The 21,655-nt window shown below is 46.1% G+C and overlaps 1 protein-coding gene across 4 annotated transcripts in view; it reads left to right on the forward strand.

The window, feature by feature from the left end:
* The window catches only part of ctif (CBP80/20-dependent translation initiation factor), a 46,533-nt gene that overhangs the window by 16,842 nt on the left and 8,036 nt on the right, over positions 1-21,655 (forward strand). For 2 of the 4 annotated variants that reach the window (XM_076757875.1, XM_076757874.1), the window contains 5 exons: positions 8,383-8,459; positions 12,155-12,235; positions 15,278-15,875; positions 17,009-17,308; positions 20,479-20,634. In XM_076757875.1, coding sequence (XP_076613990.1) covers positions 8,383-8,459; positions 12,155-12,235; positions 15,278-15,875; positions 17,009-17,308; positions 20,479-20,634 — 1,212 coding nt within the window. The remainder of the gene's footprint in view (positions 1-8,382; positions 8,460-12,154; positions 12,236-15,277; positions 15,876-17,008; positions 17,309-20,478; positions 20,635-21,655) is intronic. The other 2 variants (XM_076757877.1, XM_076757876.1) reach the window with 2 other exon arrangements.

Here is a 21,655-nt window from a genome sequence, read left to right on the forward strand (position 1 = left end):
TTCCACGCCGTCGGTGGCAAAACTCAAAATTTCTCCAAGACTGGAGGGCACCAGAGGAGGAACAGGAGCGGGTAGGGCTGGACCGAGGGGAGAGGGAAAAAGTGGCTAGTCATTTAGGAGACATCCGGTCTCTGCTCTGTGAACAAAGCCGTCCAGCAGGGGAACAAAGCAGGAGTCTGGAGCTGAGATATTACAGACTGCTCGGCCCCTCAGTCTGGAAGTGTACGTGCCGCAGAGCAGGACTCCGGTTGAGAGGGGACACTGGGGGCGGGGGTGGGCTTTTCTGGCGGCCTGTCTGTCTGTCTGTCTGTCTGTCTGTCAGCTGTCAGTTTGTCTGCATTGGTACTCACAGCATTTACTCACACACGTCGGCTCTTCCCGTTCCGCTCACCTCACACACACGTCTGTCTTCTTCTTGTCTTTTCTGTCATCTTTTACCTCGTCTCCCGTCGCTTCTTCCTATTCGCTGTTTCCTTTTTCCTATTCTCCTCTGACCACCATCATTACGCTCCGTCCTCCTCCCCTCGAGTCGTCCTTCACTCCTCCCCTCCATCCTTCAAATGTTGGTGGGCAGCAGAACAATATCCAGGGGGTCATGGTGACCGGCAGCCCCCTCCCTGTGGTCTCTTCCTGCTATTGTCCCTGGTCCTACTGCTGCTTGGCTCCTGCACTCTATTAACCGCACACATACCGGCTTAATCACCGCCACACACTGCTGAGCTCTGGCTTCAATCATGGGAGAAACACTGGAGACTTGAGTACATGCATGTAAGCAGGATACCTCGGGAAGTTTGTGACGAGTTCCACGGACCTATTTAATAATAGTGCAGTGACTCAACACATCTGAATGACAGCAGATGTAAATGTGTTCAGACACACAAGATTAACTACATTTGCCTTATCACAAATGCATGATAATGAAGTGTGTGCTGTACAACAGTTGATAATTGGGTTTTATGCGCCTTTACTTTATGGACTAATTCATACACAGCAGACCTGTCAGCGCCTCCCACATTTCCCAGAATTCTCCCACATTTTTCCCGTCTCTCCTGTTAAATACTTTCCCATAAATCTCCTGTATTTTTAACCTTCTTTTAAAAAAAGTTAGCGTAACGCACCCTTGGCGGGAGGCATAACCACCGTATTTGATGGGTTTGTCACATTCCATTCTGGTGCAGCAGGTGGCAGCATGTAGAACATTATCCTCCAGGTAATATATATTTAAAGTGCGTTTTCGTCTATATACTGGGGGGACGTTCCCAGCATTTCACTTTCAACCAGGTGTCTGATTCTGACCACCTCCCTGTCATTAATGTAGGAACTAGAAACCCCAGTCCCTGTTGCTCTTTTAAAGAAGTGGTTGCTGAGTGGCACCTGAAAATTTCCCTTATTTTCACATCCCAGTGTTGACAGGCATGATAAACAGCGCTGCACATTACTGGTCCTCTAACTCAGTAACCTCCCCCCGTGTCGTAATCAAATCCATTTTCTTTCCATAGCGTGTTCATGACAGGTTGACAGCTGCCCACAGCGTCGATACATGGTGATAATATAGTAGTAAAGTCAGCTCATTTCACCGCGAGAAGCAGCCAAAATGTCCTCGCAAGAATAGAGGTCATTGAATAGTCTGTTTTCGCAAAGATAATGCAAAGCAGACCACACGCTCACACACAAAGCATCAGGTCTGATCCCGCAGAGAAGATAAGGTGACTGTCAATGTAATGTAACACAGAGAGCTCGTGTGATTGAAGTCTTTTTTCATCATTCACAGAGATGGTTGGAACAGAGCTGGGAGCACGTGAAGCCTGCTGCTGCAGCGCTGGTTGTCGCATGATTACATTTCTGTAGGGTACTACAGGTTTTTCCCTCTTTTTCTCTGACACTTTGATCCCACAATGGCTCCATCTCCTCCCGTAGCTAGACCCCCCCCCCCCCCCGAGTTCTTTGATGTACCTGTCTATCTGTCGGTGCTCCGCTGTGGCCTCGGCCTCAGATCACTTATTAAATGAGACATGGATGTCAGGACCTCACATCTTTGCCTCTTATCACGGATCACCCACCGTACCTGAGTGTGGCAGCTTTAAATCTCCCCTTTTGGTGTTCGCTGCAGAGTAAGTTACATGAAAGGCCGAAAGTAGGGATCATTAAACACAGAGAAAACCCTTGACTGCGGGGATCTGACAGAAAAACAATTTCAGAAATCCTAAATGTTAGCTTGATTTCTGACATGAGAGGGATAGACGCATCCAGGATCACAACGGCGGCGTGTCGGAGCCAATATCGAACGGCGTAGCACTTCCTGTCGTGTAATCCTCGGGAGGGAAACAGATCTTTTAACAGCCCTCCATAGCGCTTAGAAATCCTAAAATGTCACTTTTAATGGTTAGAAATTCAACAGTGAGCTCAGAAGAAATCTACAAATCTGGAGTTGCTCCAGGGCACAAAATCAGAGGGTGTAACTTTAAGGCAGATTCAACTTTGTGGCGCTAAAATGAATGAAATGCATCGCGGCAGTGTTTGCTAAAGACCTGTATTCAAAATTACAACAAAAAAAAAAATCTATTTTGTAGCATCCTTAGTTGCCGATTTATTCACAAATTTAGACGATGACAAGATCCTGATACAAGATCCTTCAAATCTGGCTCCATGGAGGTGACTGTCTCCATTTGGTGCAGCTTTAAAACGGTTAAAGTTATGTGAGGCTGCGTCTCATCAGAAGACATTTTCCAGTTAAAATGAGAACAGAATAGCTGCAGCTAATTTCCATATGAACACAGACAACAGGAATGCAAATCTGAGGCCTCATTATTCATTCGTTCTTGGTAAATGAGCAGAATGTCCATATTATTTCAGCCTGTGCGCCTCAGCTTCCCTCGCTGTATTTCATGCGCTCGCTATCTTGTATTTACAGTCGCGCTTGTTGTCATACTTGCTCTCGCTCTCAACAACCTGTCCTGTAATGCCACCCCTGGGGCACTTTTAAATTTATTGCTTTTGGCTGAGGGCCCTCGCAACATAAATAAGCGGAGAGAAACAATGAGCTGACCGAGTGAGCATCGCACCAGAATTGTTAAATACTAGAAGGGACAGGAAGACGTGCACTTCACTCTCTGCGCTCTCGCAGAGAAAGTTCTATAATCGTTGCTCTCCGTTTCTATTCTCCACATTTCCATCCCCGTTCGCTTTTCTCATTTCCTCGCTTTCCTTCCCTTGTTACTCATACCCCTTTCACACTGAAGCGCCGTCATTGTTGTGAATGGATCAACAATGGTATCTCACCCAGGTCAATGACCCCGCTGGCAGAAGTCGTGGAAAAATTAGAACTTTTTTAGACACTACCGGGGATAAGTCGTAAAAATTCGCAGTTTGGAGGTCGGGTCGAACCCTCGAGAGCGAAATCCTGCGTTACGTTCAAAGACGATGTGCTGCTCCGGAGCTACGTGGCTGCGTGGAGCGGTTGGAAAAGGGACACATCCTCTCTGTTAGCATCCCAGGTAGCCTCTCCCAGTGACCTGTGATTTTTCCTGGAATGCTACAGGGTATGTCAACTTCCTCTCAAGGCCGACGTGCACACCCAAGCGCATAACACAATGCAGACACGTAACACAATGAACACACACCTCGATCAGGGTTGTAAAATTTGAACTTGACAGCAGATCAGTGTTTTTTTAAGGGGGGGGGGGGGGGGTGCAACTGAGACTTGGACGAGTTACTTAATTATCTCTTTAAACTAGAATCTGCCCACTAACTAAATCTAAACTAGCACCACCCGCTCCATCGCCCCCACATGTCTCAGGGATATAAAAAAAACCTGGATGAGAAGGTTTTCTGACATTCAGCTGTCGTGAATCTGAAAACATCCTCATTGGTCCCCAATCGCTCAACAAGCACGCACAGCGCCTCCCTCAGTGTTGACAGTTTCAGTCATTCTCCTCTTGCATTTCGATTCCGCTCTTCACATGAATCACTTTGTCAAAACTGTCTCTTTTAATCGACAGAAGCATCTACATCCACCCCTTTCCTTTTCTGCTCCCACAGCCTTCATCTACTCATTAATCAGGGTCTTTGTTCCAGATCTCCTCCAGATTCCTGCCCGGCGATGGCCAATCAAATAAGCACAAGCGCACGTTGATGGTAGATTACTTTGTAGCGTTGATGGAGGAATTCCAGTGTTTGTCTTGTTATTGTCGAGATGGAGGGCACAGTGATTGCGGCTGTAATATTTTTGTAGCTTCATAAAATCCTGCCAGTGTTGTTAACTACTGTGCAGCGCTTTGCTGTCTGATGGATGCTCGTGGATCTATTTTATATTCTCCTGTACTTGTAGCAACACATTCACTCGTCCTCATGAGCGACTCAAACTTACTCACCGTGCTTAAGAAAGTACACAGAAATGCACTTCTACCTTACCCTGGTCTGAGTAGTATTTGCAGTCTTTACTCATATTATCTGCGCTTGTCCTGCAAACAGAAACACAAGACCAAAACCTGTTTATCTGCTCTCAGCCAGCCCCCCTCGCCATCCTTGTCACGTCCACAGGGCTCGCGCTGCCTGCCGCGAGGTGAGAGGTCCTCTGGCTGGGGACCAGGACAGCACACGCCTCTCTTTGATCTACCCCGCACTGGCTGCTACCTGCAGATAGCATTATTCACACACACAGCGCTCTCCCTCTCAGCCACAAAGACATCGCTCGCCTCCACCCTCTGCGCTTCTGTCAGATGCATCATAGACTGTGCACACAGTCGTGGGTCTGGAGCGTTTCTCTAATGCTGCTGTCCAGACTGCTTTTGTTTTTTAGGTTTAGATATGGACCTGGTAGACGGAGCGCCATGTGAATCTCATCCGCCATCCTCTCTCGCTCGAGTAAATCTTTAAAAAAAGTCTAAAATGCTTTAGCGCAATCTGAAAGAATGATGGAAAAACACTGCAACTTAAAGGGTTTTTGTAAAAGTGTGTGGTGTGCATCGTATGACCCTGTGTGTGTGTGTGTGTGCGTGTGTGTGTGTGTGTGTCTCACTGTCATCTGGTTACCATTTGAAGGCAGAATTACAGCTAATGATATCCTAGAGGAAAACTACAGTAGCTAAACATGCAACAGTTCCTCTGCTCCTTTCTTCTTCTTTCTCCACCTCCTTCTTCTCTCTGTCAGAGCGTTCTGACGGCAAGCAGTCAAAGTCTGTAAAAAAGCAGAATTTCTCAGATATTAATATTTTTCGGTTTATCTGTGAAGCCTTTTTAAATCTGTAAAGCTTTGTGCTAACAGACGGTTTAAGTGAGTGTTTGTCTGCCTTTTTTTGGATATTACTGTGCCACACAAATACAGTGTGTGCACCCCCCCCCCCAGCACACACACACACATACACACACACACACTTTCTGCCTCTCACATCTGGAGTCAATCAGAACCCAACGATCCCCCAGCAGCCTCTCTCAGAGCGAAGTAGGTTAGAGCAGCAGTGTCAAATATCAAGCGCTCTCCAGCTCATTTGAATATCTACAGTGTGCGTATGTGGAAGTCTGAACGTGCAGCATGTTTGTGCAAAAAGATAAAATCAGAGGGATCTATAGGGACTTGCAAAAAGAGAATTTCTACTCGAGTCCGTTTGTGGTCATGCAAAACTGAGCAGGGACGGTATATGGTCTATATGTACACTTGCATGCTGTCCTTGTGGATTAGCAGAAGACCGTCGTCAGTCATGACAGCGCCACACGACAGTTTACAACCATTCTCTCCATCTTTCATTTTCTTCTTTCTCTTCTATATTTAACTGGAAGCCTCAGTGGAAAAAAACAGAGCTTTTCTCGACTGTACAAAATCCACCACAAGCTGTTGTTACTTCTCCACCAGTGGAAACCAAAAGTGCAAGCAAAAAAAACAAAAGCTCTGTCTCATTGAAGAGTTGTGGGAGTATGAAGAGACTGTGATGATCAGAGTGTGCGCTGTGACTGCAGGACGCGCTGAGATCAAACTCTTTGCTTCCCTGTTTTTGTTGTGCTTCTTGTGTGCAGAAAACAAAAAAGGAAGCAGTAAATGATGCTGTACTAAGAACAACACCCCCCCCACCCCACCTCCCTCACAGACTGTGGTCACCTTCTTGCACAATGCATTCGAGAGTTAGGGGAAATTTGGGGCTTTTTGTTTTGCATCAGCCTGCAACTATTTGCTGCACACACACACATACACACACACACACACACACACACACACAGACACACACGCATGCATCCCAGCTCACCAGCTGACATTGACGCTAACTGACTCTAGTTGTTGTTGGGGCAGCTGGATGCTTATGCTATGCAAAGCGCCTGCTAGTAACATGTGTGGGACTCCCGGCGCACGGCAGTTAGACACAAACACAAACATGGTCTCACACGTTTATCTGCTATCGCACACTGCGTGTACACACACCGCCGGGCCTCCTAGACCACCTATAACCATGGTAACAGCAGCACATAGTGTTGCTGAGGGAAGGGGGAGTGTGCTGTTTGATTGACAGGGCTGATGTTTAATGGATGGTCTCATTTCCTTTTCACAGGAAGTGAAGAGATAATACCTGACAAGTTGTGCATTCCGTGATAACATCAGGCCACAGCCAACAAAATGCCACAGTATGGAGTGCCGTTCCTTTATTTACCCGAACAACTCAGTTTGAACTCGCTTTTCTAATTTTACCGTCATTAAATATGGTTACTGTGCCTAAAAACTCCTGCCGCTTGTGTTGCTAGGCAGCCTCTTGTTAAACAGAAAGGAGTATGTTTCACAAGGTTACGCCAGGAGATTAAATTAATGCTTAAACCGGGAGAGAGAGAAGTTTTGAACACGCTCGGCCTGCATCCTGCTGCGCAAGTGAAAGGGATTTCCAAACGTTCGCTGGTTCCAGCTTCTCAGATGTGAGAATTCTCTGCTTTTCTCTGTTTTACATCACTGGAAAGTGAAAATATTTGAGTTTTCAACAGTTGGTTGAGTAAAACAAGACATGTGAAGAGGAGGACCAGCGCTGACTGGTTGGTATTTTCCTGATAATTTGCTGATTCCTTGAAATTCGCTTTGCCTGTCACTGTGGCATTCTGGTTACCAGCGCAGAGGGCGAGGCAGTACGATGGGAGTTGTTGGTATTTTGATGGACATCGTCTTAAAGAGCAGACGCCTCTGATCTCGTTTCCGGTGCATCGTCGCTGGACTGCCGGCTTGATTATTTTGTTTTATTTTTTAAATGCTCCAACCAAATGTGCTGCAATAACAGAACAATGCTAAAAATGTAAATAACCAATTTTAGCGCTCCCCAACCAGCAGATGCTTTTCAATCAGCATCAGAATTAAGATTAAATGGGTTTTAATCAGCAGCATTTATCCATAGATGCATATGAGTGATTCTTAAGTGTATCTGTTGTGTACAGCTTCTCCTTCAGTTCAGCTGAAGGCAGCAGGACAGACGCGCTAACAGATCTGCAGAGCTCCACCAGAGCACAGTGCCATTACACACCGCCGTCCACTGTGTTTACCTTGATTGAATTAGAAGCAAATGACACCAGGCCGCTCCAGGATAACCTTTTACAGCTCTACACCAATCAAACGGCTCAGTTCTTACTCTGTATTCTGTCGTTTATTCAGTGTAAATGGCTTCATCATCTCTTTTTACTAATTATTCGATAACAATTATGCGAATGAAACAAACCCCCCCACACACACACACCACCTACCTTTGGCTGCAGATATGTGGTGCCGTGTGTTATCGTTGTCTGGATTCATTGTGATTGGCTGAGCGTGTATTTATTAATCACCACGCCCTCAGATTTATATTCCACTTTCCCGGGTCCCGATGCAGTTTAAGCCGCTGCACTGACACAGCAGGCGCTCTCAGAGACACCTTCACAGGCCGTAAACCCGAGACCACCGCTGTGCACTTATTGTTAAAATAAAGCCGACGATATAAATTTAAACACTCTGTAGCTCCCTCAAAAGTTTCTGCAATGTAATAAAGGAAGTACTGTTTATGCTACGCACAGTGCTTTCTGCTATCCCACAATGGAGCGCTCTGCATTTTGTAGATGTGAATAGTTTCGGCCGTGCATAATGCAAACACACACACACACGCACAGAAAACACACAGGTCTTGATATGCAGCTTGTTTATTTGCACATTTAATACACAGAATGAAATAAGACACTAGTTTTGTCGGTTTCTGTCAGATGTCTGGGAATGATCATCCTCACCATGAACAGCTTCCTACAGAAAAAGGCCAGAATGTGGCTGTTTTTAATAGAAGAGCAAGAGCTCGACTTGTATGGTGTTGAGGAATCCTATAGATGTTTTCCACTCAGTGATATATACTGCCGCTCTTGACAGCAGCTGTCTCTTACTCTATGATTTGTCTCCAACAGGTCTTCCCACCCCTTCCTAATGACGCTGAGATCGCACACACCAAAAAGCTCTTCCGACGCAGGAGGAATGACCGACGGTAATTATGCATGCGAGCTGACGCACACGCACGCACGCACGCACACGCACACACACACACACACACACACACGCCTACCTCAGTGAGAGGGAATGTTTTTTCTGTTGATGTCAGATGTCAGTGCACAGCCAGCGCTATAGCCTTAACATCTCTCCCCAGCCAAAGCAATGTCAAGACAGGAATGCAGGCTCCACACTTCAGTGCAGACAGGAAAAAGAAAAAACACAGAGGAGACGTTCAAGGTTTTTTCTCCTTTAATAGGTCACTCAACAGAATTTAAGCCAGTTATTCAGTCACCCCTGTGCGCCTACAATACTCAGGCTTTCGTTCTCTTCTCTGATTATGGATTTACTTGTCATGCTTTGCAACGTTTAACCCGCCGTCCTCTCCCAAAACCCCCAACTCTGCCACCCTGGCGCTACATTTTGTACTGGCACATTTGCTCCAATTGTACATACTCTGAAATCTAATTTCACCCAAGTCTGACTTCATTGAAACCAGGTCCTTAAGAGAAAGAAAAAAAAACATCCCTCTCTCGTTCTCTCGCTCCCTGCCCTGATGTCACTGGAAAACTGCTCTTCAGTTGCTAAGAGACAGGCAAAGAGAAAATATTTGGGTTGTATTTGTAGTTGAAAAGAGGAAAATTTAGCTGTATCAAATGGACAAAAGCACTTTCATCCTTGTTTTTAAGTACAGAGAATAATTGGTTCTGTCCAGCGCTATTGTGTTGCGCAGGCGAAGAGAAAAGGACAGAAATATGAACTTGGACCAACAGCAGTTTGCTTTGGTTTCAGTCTATTTGTAAAATATTAACAAGAGACCTTCCTGAAGCTGCCCAACACACACACAGTGCTTTTAATCTGTGGGCAAGTTTTACATATGAGCATGTGTGTGGACCTGTCTGATATATGCATCTGTGTATGTGTGCAGAGCTGGAAGTTAAGAGTGTGGCCAAAAAGTCTGAGTCTGCTTTCCAAACCCTTTGTTTTTCTCACATCGTACCCAAGTGAAACTTTATTTAACACCAACGGTCAAACCGGGTGGAAATATTCACGTGGAAGCTTCCCTCCACAGACACCCCAGCCCACCGCTTTTTCTATCATTGGGAACAATTTAAAAGGAAAAATGAGAAACATATAGCATAACAAGACACTGCAGAAGTACTGCAGCTGGGTTCAGAGCGAATGGTCCAACCTGGAAATAACACTCGACTAAAACGAGCGTTCGTTTCTGCTCAGTCACTGTTTGGTGACGGACTTTTGGACATTTGAAAACGTGCACTGAAAAGGTCTTCACCGATCTTTTCCTGCAAACCTCAAACTTTCTTCAGTGGCGAGTGCGCGCTGTTTAGTCTTTTGATATGGACCGGGCTACGGCGTGAACCCAACATTAGCATTGTATTAGCATTCATCTCTTACGTGCTTATGTTAACACAGAGCCTGGGAAAGCTTATTAACGTCATGCCCGCTTAAACCAAAGACAGGCACTGCACAGGTTGGCCAAATCTATTTGCACTGCAGAGATGGAGAGAGCAGGACGAGGGTGGGGATGAAAAATATCAAAGGGGAGATGAGTTAGAGGATAAGATGACTGGACAGACATGAAAAGGAGATCAGTACAGCTCTATGAGCAGACTTTTAGAAAGGCTGGAAGGAGAGATGAAGTTATGCCTGTTTCCATAATACAGATGTCAACAACTGGCTGAATCATTCATCAGCGAGATCTCTGCTTAACAGGATCTCTGTGGGAATCTTGGACTTTTTTTTATAGGCAGAAATGAGGAGAGAACAATAAAATGCAACTTTATTGTGTACAAAGATGAAAAAAAATGGAGTATTTCAGCTCACTGCCTGTAGGAGTCCCAGAGTTTAGCTTAAGAAACAAGATAAGGTACAATGTCATCGCAATTAGGAGTTAGGTCTGCTTTTATGTAGATTTGTGAGGACCCAGGTAATATAGAAATGTGTTGTGAGAGGGTCATCGTGACTGTCCAACCTGGCCACGCGACCCGGCCCCAGAGTGTAAACAGCTTGGTATGAAAATGTGGCAACAAGCTAACGCAGCAGCGAGTTGCCAGTTGGCACAAAACATGGCCTCCACAGCTGTCAGTACTCCACACCGTCCTTTATGTAGCTTAGCATGTTTGCTCACCAAACACATCAGCTGCACATGTTTGCCTGTCAAACGTGCTAATCCTCTGTCGATACTGTCCTGAGTTCCCTGACAGAACACAGCCGACAGCCTGCGGAAACATATATATTCATTTTAATGAGAAGCCAAAACAGCAGCGTTACAGTTTGTGTTGTGTGTGGCGCATCAACACAGCTGGGCCAAGAACAGGAAAAGTTCAAAGTAAAGTTGCTGGAAGCCGATCATAAAACACGGAGATAAATATTTATCATTTGACTATATGTGCAAAGCTCGAGCGCTGCGCCGAATAAAGCCCGAGAAAGAGAAACTGTGTGAGAGCGAGTGAAGAGAAGAGTGTGGGCTGGCCGTGTCAGGAAGGAAAAGAAAGAGGAGGTAGTGCATGTGTTTCTACTTTAGTATGCACGTCAAGCAGAGCTGAAATTAGTTGTGATTTACTGGAATGTGCTGCTTACCGCGCCGCGCTCCAGAACAGCAAAGGGGCAAAGAAGGCGCTAATGTGCTCCATCGTTGTCTCTCTTTGCTCTCTGCAGATGAATCTGTTCATTGTCGAGGAGCTTTTTCACATCTAGGCTTGATTCTGTCTGTCCAGCAATCGAGGAAAGATGATTTTAATACCAGACTCTGAGCCTGCCCGCCTGGTGGAGCGTTCGGCCTCCACGCGTTGTTGTTGTAAACTGATAAGACGAATAAACAAGTGCTTTAATGCCGCTGAAGCTGTCGAGAGGTCCTGAAATGAGATTGTGTGGCACTAAATGTCACCACACGGAACACCAGTTCTGATCAGTGTTATGATCAAGATGACGTCCGCTCTGTGTGTCTGTGTGTGTGTGTGTGTCTGTGTGTGCACACTTATGCACTCGAGGACAAGTACACAACAGGCCTGCTTGTTTCTCTGCACCTACGATGAACCGCCTGCTTTTCTGCTTCTACCCTCTGGCCACGATGACTCAAAGTTATTGACTGTGATCTCCAGTTTATGCATGCGTGCATGCACACACGTTCAGTCTGTTCCTGAGTTCTGAATCTTAAAACTTGTAGAAAAAAAAGCAGCATGAAGAGTAATGCAAATGTGCAGTCAGGCTTTCATAGCCCGTCTCCCCACAGTCCATGAAAGCAGCGCGTTGTGGCCCGTGTGAAGCTCTCGCCGCGTTATTGACTGTCTAGCCTGCAGTCTTCTCTTCCCCCCCGGGCCAATTGATTTGCTAGTCTGGGTCAACCAATGGTCCAGTGGGTCCACGAGCTCTCCATCCACATACACACAGTCCACAGCCACCATTGATCTCCAGCATCCTCCCTCCTCCCATCACTTCCTGTAGCTCTGTGCATGTTGTTTGAATCTCATAGTTACCTGTAGTTTTTTTTTTTTTTTGTTTCCCTCTTTGCTTCCTTGCTTTTTTTCCCTCTTTCTACAATCTCCTGTCTCCTCCTCCTACAAAAAATACCCGCCATTTTCTACAAATTGTTCTGCCACTTTTCACCCATCCCTCGTCTCTCCATCCTTCCAAACGCCTGCATTGTGGCACACCCTCCTCTCCTGCTTGTAGAGCGGTTGATCAGTTCATCCGAGACCAGTTAACCATACTTCTGCCTGCGGGCCCCGGGGGAAAGCGCCAAGTCTCAGCCAGGTTAGTGACCACGTGAGCCAGACCCCGAGCACGAGACCAGACCTGAATACATTTTCGACGTGTGACACAGTGATTTGAAGGTCAGCTGATATTTGGTGAGACAAGAATGAAGTGCTTCTCCTGTTTTTTTTTTTTTTTTTTTTACTTTTTTATTCATTAGTTAAACAGCTGAAAGTAAGATGGCGAGGAAAAAAAGAGCACTCAGCCAGGCAACATCAAACACTAATTTAAATCTGATCAATACCATAATGTCACCACAGTCATCACCTCAACCAAAAATAAACCACGATTGATCGTGCCAGAGACGATGAAATTTCATCATTATTTATCCTCAATGCAAACATCTCTCTGGATAGTCAGTCTGAGCAACACTCAGGCTCTTGCAGAGCTCGCAGTCATTAAGTATGATTAACATTTTATTACTGTCTCGCTTTCACCTCTCCGCATCGCCAGCAGATCAGGAGACGGGCTTATTAGAGCTGAGCCTAAACTAACAGCTAGTGTAGAGATCAAATTAATCATCAGATGAGTGAATGTGTGTGTTCGAGGGAGAGACACTCGGAGCAGTCTGCAGCTTTGCATAAGATTATGAAATCGCACCCTCTGCAGTCCCATTAAATGAGATCTCACGCTTTCTGTCAGTCAGCGTTAACACTGGTTAAAAACACTGGTTTTAACATGGGTTAAAAAATGTAAAACCTTGATAAGCAGCTATGTAGTATTTAAACGTCTGCTGTAGAAAAGAAAAAACTGAAGGACGCTGATGGGAGCAGCCTGATAAGACGGCCGTCCCTCATCGCTGTCTGCCGTAGCAGTAGCTGACTTTAGCCATCTGATGAAAAACTTGTGTCGGGCGGATGAACAACTGACTGCATTTGCATAGAGTTGGAGGCAGGCTGGAGCGGAGAGTCAGAAGATGAACTGTCTGTCAACCTCCCTGAGGGAGTGGAGCAGAGGGGCCAGGCGACATATAAACCAAATGAAGACACACACACACACACACACAAAAAAACCCCGATGAATAACCTTAGACACATTCCCTTTTAGCATGCTTCTACCAGCGCGTGCGCACACACACACACACACACACACACATTTATATGTACAAATAGATTAAAGATGAAAAATTTTAAGAAAAAACAGCTACAGCTTCAACTGATGGAAAATGGACTCCATCATCAGAATAGTTTCTTTTGATCCCATCTACTACGCTCTGATTGGTCGACTGTGTCTGCAACCAGTGGAAAATAACACCGGACTGGTTATTTGAAGAAGTCCAACATCTGAGAGGTGATTCAGAGGTCCTTCTGTCTGACACAGTGGGCCAAAACCTCCCACAGCTGGTCGTGTAGATTGAGACCTGACACGGGGGACGCTGACAGACCGCTCACACCTTTGTATTGATTTGCAGTGACCAGGTTGACCCAAAACAAGCAGAAAGACCTACTTGAATGGAGGAATCTCCATTTTTAACATTCCCCATATTTATCTGGGTTTTTTACTATTACCCATCTGTATTTAGAAGTATTGGAGACAATAATATTTTCAATATCAAGCAATCCAACACAACAGTCCTCCAGGCTATGGCCTCAAAAACCAGTATTCCTTTTAATTTCTGCAATGAAATCCATCATCTCTGCCAGGCAGCAGTGCTGTAGTCTGACTAAATTTCTGCAAAAATGTGTTTGACCAGTAGCGCGTAGGAATATATTAGATTTCTTTTAAACTCAAAGAACATTTCCAAGGTCTTTCCTGTATTATTTTATTTGTGGTGGAATGAACATTTTTTACAAAGGAGGTTTGTAAACTCAACTTTTGAGTGCGATAGTCCGCACAGTTCTCTTTCACCACATAGAGCGCTTTATGTGCTTTTGTAGCGCAGCCTCAGAAATGTCTGGCTTGCTAATTCATTTTTCACATTGTAACTAAACTAACTAAAAAAGTGCAAGGAAAGGCTTTTGTGAGGAATGATGAAAACCCACATCGCAGTCTCAGTATTGATGCGCTCAATGAATTTGCTTTTTTATTTGCTCGTCAATCCAGCCCCCACAAGATTTCCGCAGCCCTCTGAATGTCACAGGTTTCACTGTAGCGTGTCTTATTTTTTTCTCTCTTAACTAAACCTCATCCCTTGTATTCAAAGAGGGAGAAAAGCTGCAAGGGAACCTGGAGCATTTTGTACTGTTTTAATGCACAGAGACTCAAACGCACTTGTAAACAGAACAAACTTATATTTTTTACAACTCTGCAGCGCCGTGTTGGTAGCTATTCCAGGCAAACTGGTTTGTGGGTGTTCATATGTGTTAATGCACCAATGTCATGTTTTAAGTCAAGTGTTGATTCATAGACACTGACCGACAATCTATCTCTAGAAATGCCAGCGCAAAAGGTGCAAATCCCCTTTTCTTACATATTTACATATTGTTGAAGCAGACCTCGGCTTCCCGCATTTGCATGAACACACGTCCTGCACAATTTCACGGTGTAAAAAGCTCTTCTAGAGTTGAGTGCATCTGAATAAAGGTGTGCTAGCTGCTGCTAGTTGGGTTTTTTTTTTTTTTTTTTTTTTGCGAGTTCACAGGCTCAGGCAGATAATAGGCTGCCTTCTAGGTGCCAGGGTGACTAATCCCCTGGACCATATGTCAGCGGCTCGTCAAGCCCAGAGCCAGTGCAGCAACAGGACAGAGCTATGCAGGACAGGGAAACACAGACACACTGTGCGTCCACATGTAAGCAGTCATTGGGCTTTTGAATTTGTAGTAACTTACAGATTGTATCAGTAGATGATAGGTTGCTGTTTGTGTCTGGTTGTGAATTGTCATGGTCATACTTACAGAAGAGTGCTGGTTAGTCGCTGTGAACAGATGAGAGGTTGAAGATAAAACAGACGTGGTTTTGTTTTTACTGACTAGTGATGGGTTAAAGTGAGTTTTGAGGCAGGAGGCTGTAGGCTGGCGCAGAGAGGTGGGTCAGAGTGCACCAGGTACCAGCCAGCTGCTGCTACATCTCCATGATGCTAACTGAAACCTGCTCTCATTCCAGGAGACAGCAGCGGCCTCAGGGGGGAGGAGGAGGAGGAGGAGGCGGCAGTGGAGGGAAGAACCAACCTCAGCTGATACAACAGTCACCACAGCACCAGCGGGATCAAACCCAACAACATTCTCCAAACCAACAGCAGCAGAATTTAACAGAACTGGGAGATAACAGAAACAGTAGTGCTGGTCGGCCGCCTCGCCAGTATCAAGGAGGACATGGGCAGCGCCAAGGAGGACCGCCACACCACGGATATAGCCAGAACCGGCGTTGGCACCACAATCAGAAAGGTCAGGGGCACGGACAGACAAACACTGCAGGTGATAAAGGAGTACCCCCGAGAACAACCAAAGACAAAGAGACTGAGAATGTAAAACCGGGTGACGAGCAGCTCAGACCACCTCAAGACTTCGGCTACAAGAGCCCCAGTGAGTCACCCCAGTCTGAGTCGACACCCACTACAAACGCTTTCCCAGATGTGACAGTTAATAAGGAATCTCCCAACCCACCAGGAAGCGGAAAGGCAAGCGAGGGCCAGTCGGAGCAGCCCAAAATCAGCTTGCTGCAGTCGTCAAAGGAGAGGCTGAGGAGGAGACTAAAGGACAAGGTACTGAAAAGCTGCTTAGTGCCTGTCAGTCCGTATTACGGCAATCAGGACTAACGCGAATGTGTACACACACGCCATCGTTTAGTCTTATAATTGCTTATGTTATGTTCACGCACACACATGCTCTGTCATTAATATGCAGACATGTAGGCGTGCACATTTCTTACACTTTGTTGCTTTAGTCATTCATCTGCTTAGTTATTTAGCATTCAGGCTGACACACCCAGACTGGCGGCGGGGGAGGGGGGGCACGTTCTCACAACGGAGGTGAAGAAACTAAGGCGGCATTAGTGTAACAGTTTTTGATGTTTTCCACTGTGTGCGCTAAACTGACGAGTCAGCCAACTGTGTTGCTGCTCTCAGCTTCCTCTTTCTGAAGCTAACTCATTACCACCGGGGGGGGTTTGATTTGACAGCGCAGGACTCCCCAGCAGGCCGTGAGGCACGCATTAATAAACATATTCCCAGTGACACCAGTGAATCAATGGATCCAGTCTAAGAGCCAGCTTTTGCTTGATTAGGCTGTGCTGAACTCCAGCAAATGATGTACTTAATTTTGCAACTTAATATGCTAGATCTCAAAATAAGATCCATCTTATTGGTTATGTGTCACAAAGCAGTGATTGGGTTTCACATCATGTGCTGAGCGAGTGTCATGCCGGTGCAACCGGAGGTACTTCTGCAGTTCCATCAAATAGAAAAAATAGAAATTACGATTTGATTATAAAAAATAAAAAATGCCTGCATATAGAGAGTCAGATCTCACACCACAAAATATAATTGAGAGTGCATGAGAATTTGTTAACAAGTGAGCGGAGGAGCTGAAGTCGAAGCAAAAGGTGATGGTTACATGGTTGAAACGTACCTAAACGTCGACAGTTCAACTGTAAGAAAAAATCCAGAAACAACAGACTTTTATGTAATTAACAGTGATAAAAAACATCCAGTTTAAAATCAATTCGTTAACACATTTGCACTTTAAACTTCATCTTTTCTATTAGGCCCAATGTGACAAATCAGCTTACATCGTTCCTTTTTCCTTAATCACGGAGAAGAGCTCCTCAGTTGTGGTCAAACCTGTGTTGAAACTGAATCCTTCCACCACTCACGTCCTGTCCCATCTCCCGCCTCAGGAGGAGGCGCGCGTGGAGGCGGCGGGCTCCGGATCGCAGAGCATGGACCGGCTGGTGGACCTTCTCAACAGCATGAGGAGCAACAGCAGCGGGGTGGAGCAGCAGCTGGCCTCTTTCATGGAGGAGGCTCAGTGTTCGGCTCGTTCCGAGGAGACCCTGGCTCAGGTGGTCAGCACCATCTACTCCAAGGCCGTGTCAGACAGGAGCTTCGCCGCCACGGCCGCCAAGCTCTGCGACAAGATGGCGCTGTTCATGGTGGAGGGCACCAAGTTCAGGTCGCTGCTCCTCAACATGCTGCAGGTGAGACGGGGAGGGGACGGGTTGGTCGGAGGCGCATTCCAAAAACGAATATCACTTTTTCTGTATCAGCCTTAAAAATTGACGACTGGTTGGGGTCTTTCTTGCATTTACTCCAGTACTTGCACTTTACTTGTGTATTTCCATTTTATGCTGCTTCATCCTAAAGCTCTACTCAGGGGGAACTACTGTACTTTTACTGCACTGCATTGACCTGACAGCATTAGTTACTGTGAGCCTACAGACAGTACAAAACATGTGATCTGTTTATGAACCATGAAGCGTTGTTACAGTTTAAAGGTGCTGCAGAGCCGTTCAGGTGTTTTCAGCTCTGTGGTTAATTGGACCTGCTCAGGTTCTGCAAAGCATTTACACGAGGTCACCAATAAGAACGATGAAGTTGTGACTTGTTTTGCAACGAGACCGGAACAGTCTAGCTTTTGCTTTGTGGTATTTGTACTTTTACTAAAGTAATGGACCTGAGTGCTTGTTCCACCGCTGCTTTGCCGCTGCAGGAGACCAGCCGGCTCCTGGCTGCTGCCTCGATAATGAGCTGACAGAGCAGCGACAGCAGGGTTAAAAAACCAACACAGTGATTTGACTGTCTGTACTCGTGTCTGTGCAGCGCCGCCGCTCATAATCTCACTGGATGTTGTTAGCTCTGGTTTTGAATAGAAATGTGTCATCTTGGGTAAATAGTTTTACGCACTCAGATATTTTAATGATGCTTGCTTTCCAAAACCGTTTTTTCCTAATTCAGTGCGTTGGCTCCATTACAGCTTGAAGTGCGACCTCTCTCAGGTCTCGCACTCGTCTGCGAGTAAACTCTCAGCAGCAATTGATTTGCAGTTGAGTCACAATTAGTCCTGAAATGCAAATCAATCGACAGAAAACTACTTATGTTAAATCATTTTGAGTAAGTTGTGGAGCAAAAAGGTCAAATTCTTGTTCCATCTACTTCAGTGCGAGCATTTGCTGCTTTTCTCTGTTTTTATATGATTAAAAGTTAAGGATCTTTGGATTTAAACCGTTAGTCGGACAAATGAAATCAAAGCATGTCAAGCTCTGCGAGTGTGAGATTAACCGAAAGAAATAATAATTAAGCAACAAAGGCCGTGAAATCTTTTGTCATTTTTGGGTAAATCTACCTTTCATTCTGTCCCCCCAAAATATCCCAAGAAATACATCAGTTCCTGTAAACATGATGCTCTCTGAATGAACTTTTAAAGCTCGTTTGAAGCTCGCGGCTCTTGTTTGTGAGTTTGTTTTTTACACCGCATGTTTTAACAAAGTCCTCTCTGTAATTTCACTCGTTTCATTCGGCTTCAGTTTTATGAGAAAGCACTTTCAGATGGAAACCGGCTATGTGTGTGATGTCGCACAGTAAATGTCAGCGGGCAGAGTGGCTAATCTAGACACCCAGGGGAGGGAGACGTGCCCCCCCCCACCCCTCCACCCTCCATCCCTTCACTTAGCTGCACAGTCCCGGTCTTGCAGCCATGATGAAAACCTCGTCTAAGCCGTTGTATATTTCGCTGCCTGTCTCCCCCTCCTCGTCCCTCATGAGCTCTCTATTACCGCGCTCCCCCTGTCTTATCGCCTCCCCTCACCCAGAACGACACGGGCCAGTGCCTCTCTGCTTCTCCCTGCACGCTTCCCCTCTCTCGCTCCTCTAACCACGCTCCTCCTTTTCACCCCCTGCTCCATCCTAAGCGCCTAGAAGTCCAAGAAGACATCCGCGGTGTCATGAGATGGAATTCAAAGTCTGAACGCTAACCCACCTGCTGCTTGGCCGCGTCTCCTCCTTTTCCCTCCCTTCACTCCTACTCCTCTTTCCTTCCCTTGCAGATGCTCTTTTCGACCACACTCCTACACCTTCCTTTTTTTTCTCCTCCCTTCTGTTTTTGTGTTTTTCCATTCAGTCACCTCTTTCCTTAGATGTTGATATTTTTACCCCGAGCCCACCAGTAGTGAATCCCGCCTTAATCCTTTTACCCCCTTTCTCTGCTTTATATTTATTCCCCCCGTTTTCACAGGTGTGTGGTCCCTCCTCTTCTTACTTCTCACTTTAATTCCCACTTCCCAGCCAGCACGGGCCCCCTCCTCGTCTTTGACATTTTGGCTTTCTGCTTTAAAACATTTTAAATGTCATAGGTGGGCTCATGAAGGCTGTCATTAGCGGCTGTTGCTTCCAGACCCCTGGATCTCAATGTGGGGGCAATTAGCCTGTGACCGCTCAGCTTATTAAAAGAGAGGCATCGGGGTTTGTTGTTTCTCTGATTAAACGTAGCCAGACTGCTACCTGTGAACGATGCTGTTTATTTAACACGGCTGAGTGTGTGGCCTCCACGTCACCTCCCTTTGTCAAATCAGCTCATCTCTTCTGTCGCTTCTGTCGTCTTTTTTGTCTGTGTTGCTGCTGCATATGTTGCCATTTTGCTGGCTTGTTGTTTAAGTGTAAAATACCGTGGCGATGTCCTTGAGATGTATGAGAGGTGTGTGTAGTTGTTTTTGAGTGTGCGTGGTATGTTTGTTTTTGACTGTGCGAGGTTTTTTTTCCCTCTCGATCCATTCAAGGCTGTAATTCTGTGTGTGTCTGCACACAAACAGCGTAGTCGTACGAGTGTGTGAGAATGTAAGGCGCTCGTGTTTCCAGTGCACTTCACTCCGCAGTAACAGGCAGAAAAAAAAGTGTGAAGCGGAGCGACTGTTAATAAAGTTTCAGTTTAACCTGCAGTATAACATCTTTACAAGTGCGCATTAAGCATTAACCCATATTAACCCCAACACTTTTACAGCACTGACACAGTTCACTACCCTTCACTTTCAAACCAAATTAACATATTCTCCTCCACTTCTGGCAGAAAAAAGAAATTCAGGATTTGTTTAATGTGTTTTTCAACTGCTTTTTGGCTTCAAGTACTTTAAGCTGCGAGGTTAATACGTGTGCCACCTACAAAAACTCCCATCAGAGAGATAGCAAAGATGTTAATGGCGATTACCACCACTGCTGATGAATTTATGAAACACTTAAATATCCTCTTACCGACCGCCTACTTCAGACTTGTACTGCACCTTTACCAAAGCCAGATGGACTGTAGTGTTTCAGTGTTAATTTCCTACTTTAACCTGTTTTTTTTTTTTTTTTCCTCCCTTTCTCCCCCTCCCCACAGAGGGACTTCTCCCGCCGAGAGGAGCTCCAGCAGTTGGACGTGGAGAGATGGTTAGGTTTCATCACCTTCTTGTGCGAGGTGTTTGGTACCATGAGGAGCAGCTCCGGGGAGCCGTTCAGGGTGCTGGTGTGTCCCATCTACACCTGCCTACGAGAGGTGTGTGTCCACATCTACAACCCTGATTCCAATAGAGTTGGGACTTGTGTAAATCACTTGCACTCACGACCCAGAAGTGGGTTTGTTTTACACAGCGTCCCAATTTGTTTTGGAATCAGGGTTGTAAACCTATTTTTAAATCAATAAGTATGTCAGTAACCAATGGATCGACTCCATCCATGTGTTCCAGTGGCAGGAAAGCGTCCAGCTGTGTCTGTGCGTCTTGTCCATTCAGATCAATAAGTGCACCCAGTCAGAGTTTCCTGTTTTTGGTCAGACCGAGTCTAGACTCCAGACGCCACAGTGTGGTTTGGGCAGTGGTGCAACCAGTCAGGACGCCATCAGTTCCAGGAAAATGCGTGACCCCAGGTTCAGTTCTCATCAGCTCGTCATGCTCTCTCACATACACACCGCCATGATCGCCATGGAAACCATGTAGGGTAGCCACAGCAGACGCGCCACGATACAGAAGTGGTTAATGACAGACGGGATATTGAAAGGGGAAGCGAGCGGGGAGCGGGGAGGGGGGTGAGAAAGAGAGAAGAGGTGAGAGGAAGCAGAGGAGACTGTGGTCAGGTCGACAGTTGCTGCAGAGGAAGCTGAGTCATGGCACGACAGGTAGAGGAGAGAAGACGAGGAGAGGGAGATGACAGAACCTGGGAGTGGAAACTGTTTTTAATGTGCAGTTTGAGACGGAGAGGAGAAATAATGGCAGGGTTGAGGCACGTGCCAGGTAGTTTCACCGCCCACGTCCACACCTCTGCCGGTCTGGCACTCAACACACACCCCGCGTCTCGCAACAGGAACACAACAAACAATTAATGCCATCCACGCCCTGTCTGAGCGGACTGCAGGGCGCTACCTCAGCAGAAGGCCCGGCAGCATGACCACGAGCGAGGACGCGCAGCGTAGCCGGACAGAAACACACACACCTCCGCATCCCGGCATCAGCGGCATCACATTTAGCTTTAGAGTTCAGAACACACCTGAGAATAATGTCGAAATATTTCTATGATTATAC

Source organism: Chaetodon auriga, chromosome 19, assembly GCF_051107435.1.
Source record: "Chaetodon auriga isolate fChaAug3 chromosome 19, fChaAug3.hap1, whole genome shotgun sequence".
NCBI lineage: Eukaryota > Metazoa > Chordata > Actinopteri > Chaetodontiformes > Chaetodontidae > Chaetodon > Chaetodon auriga.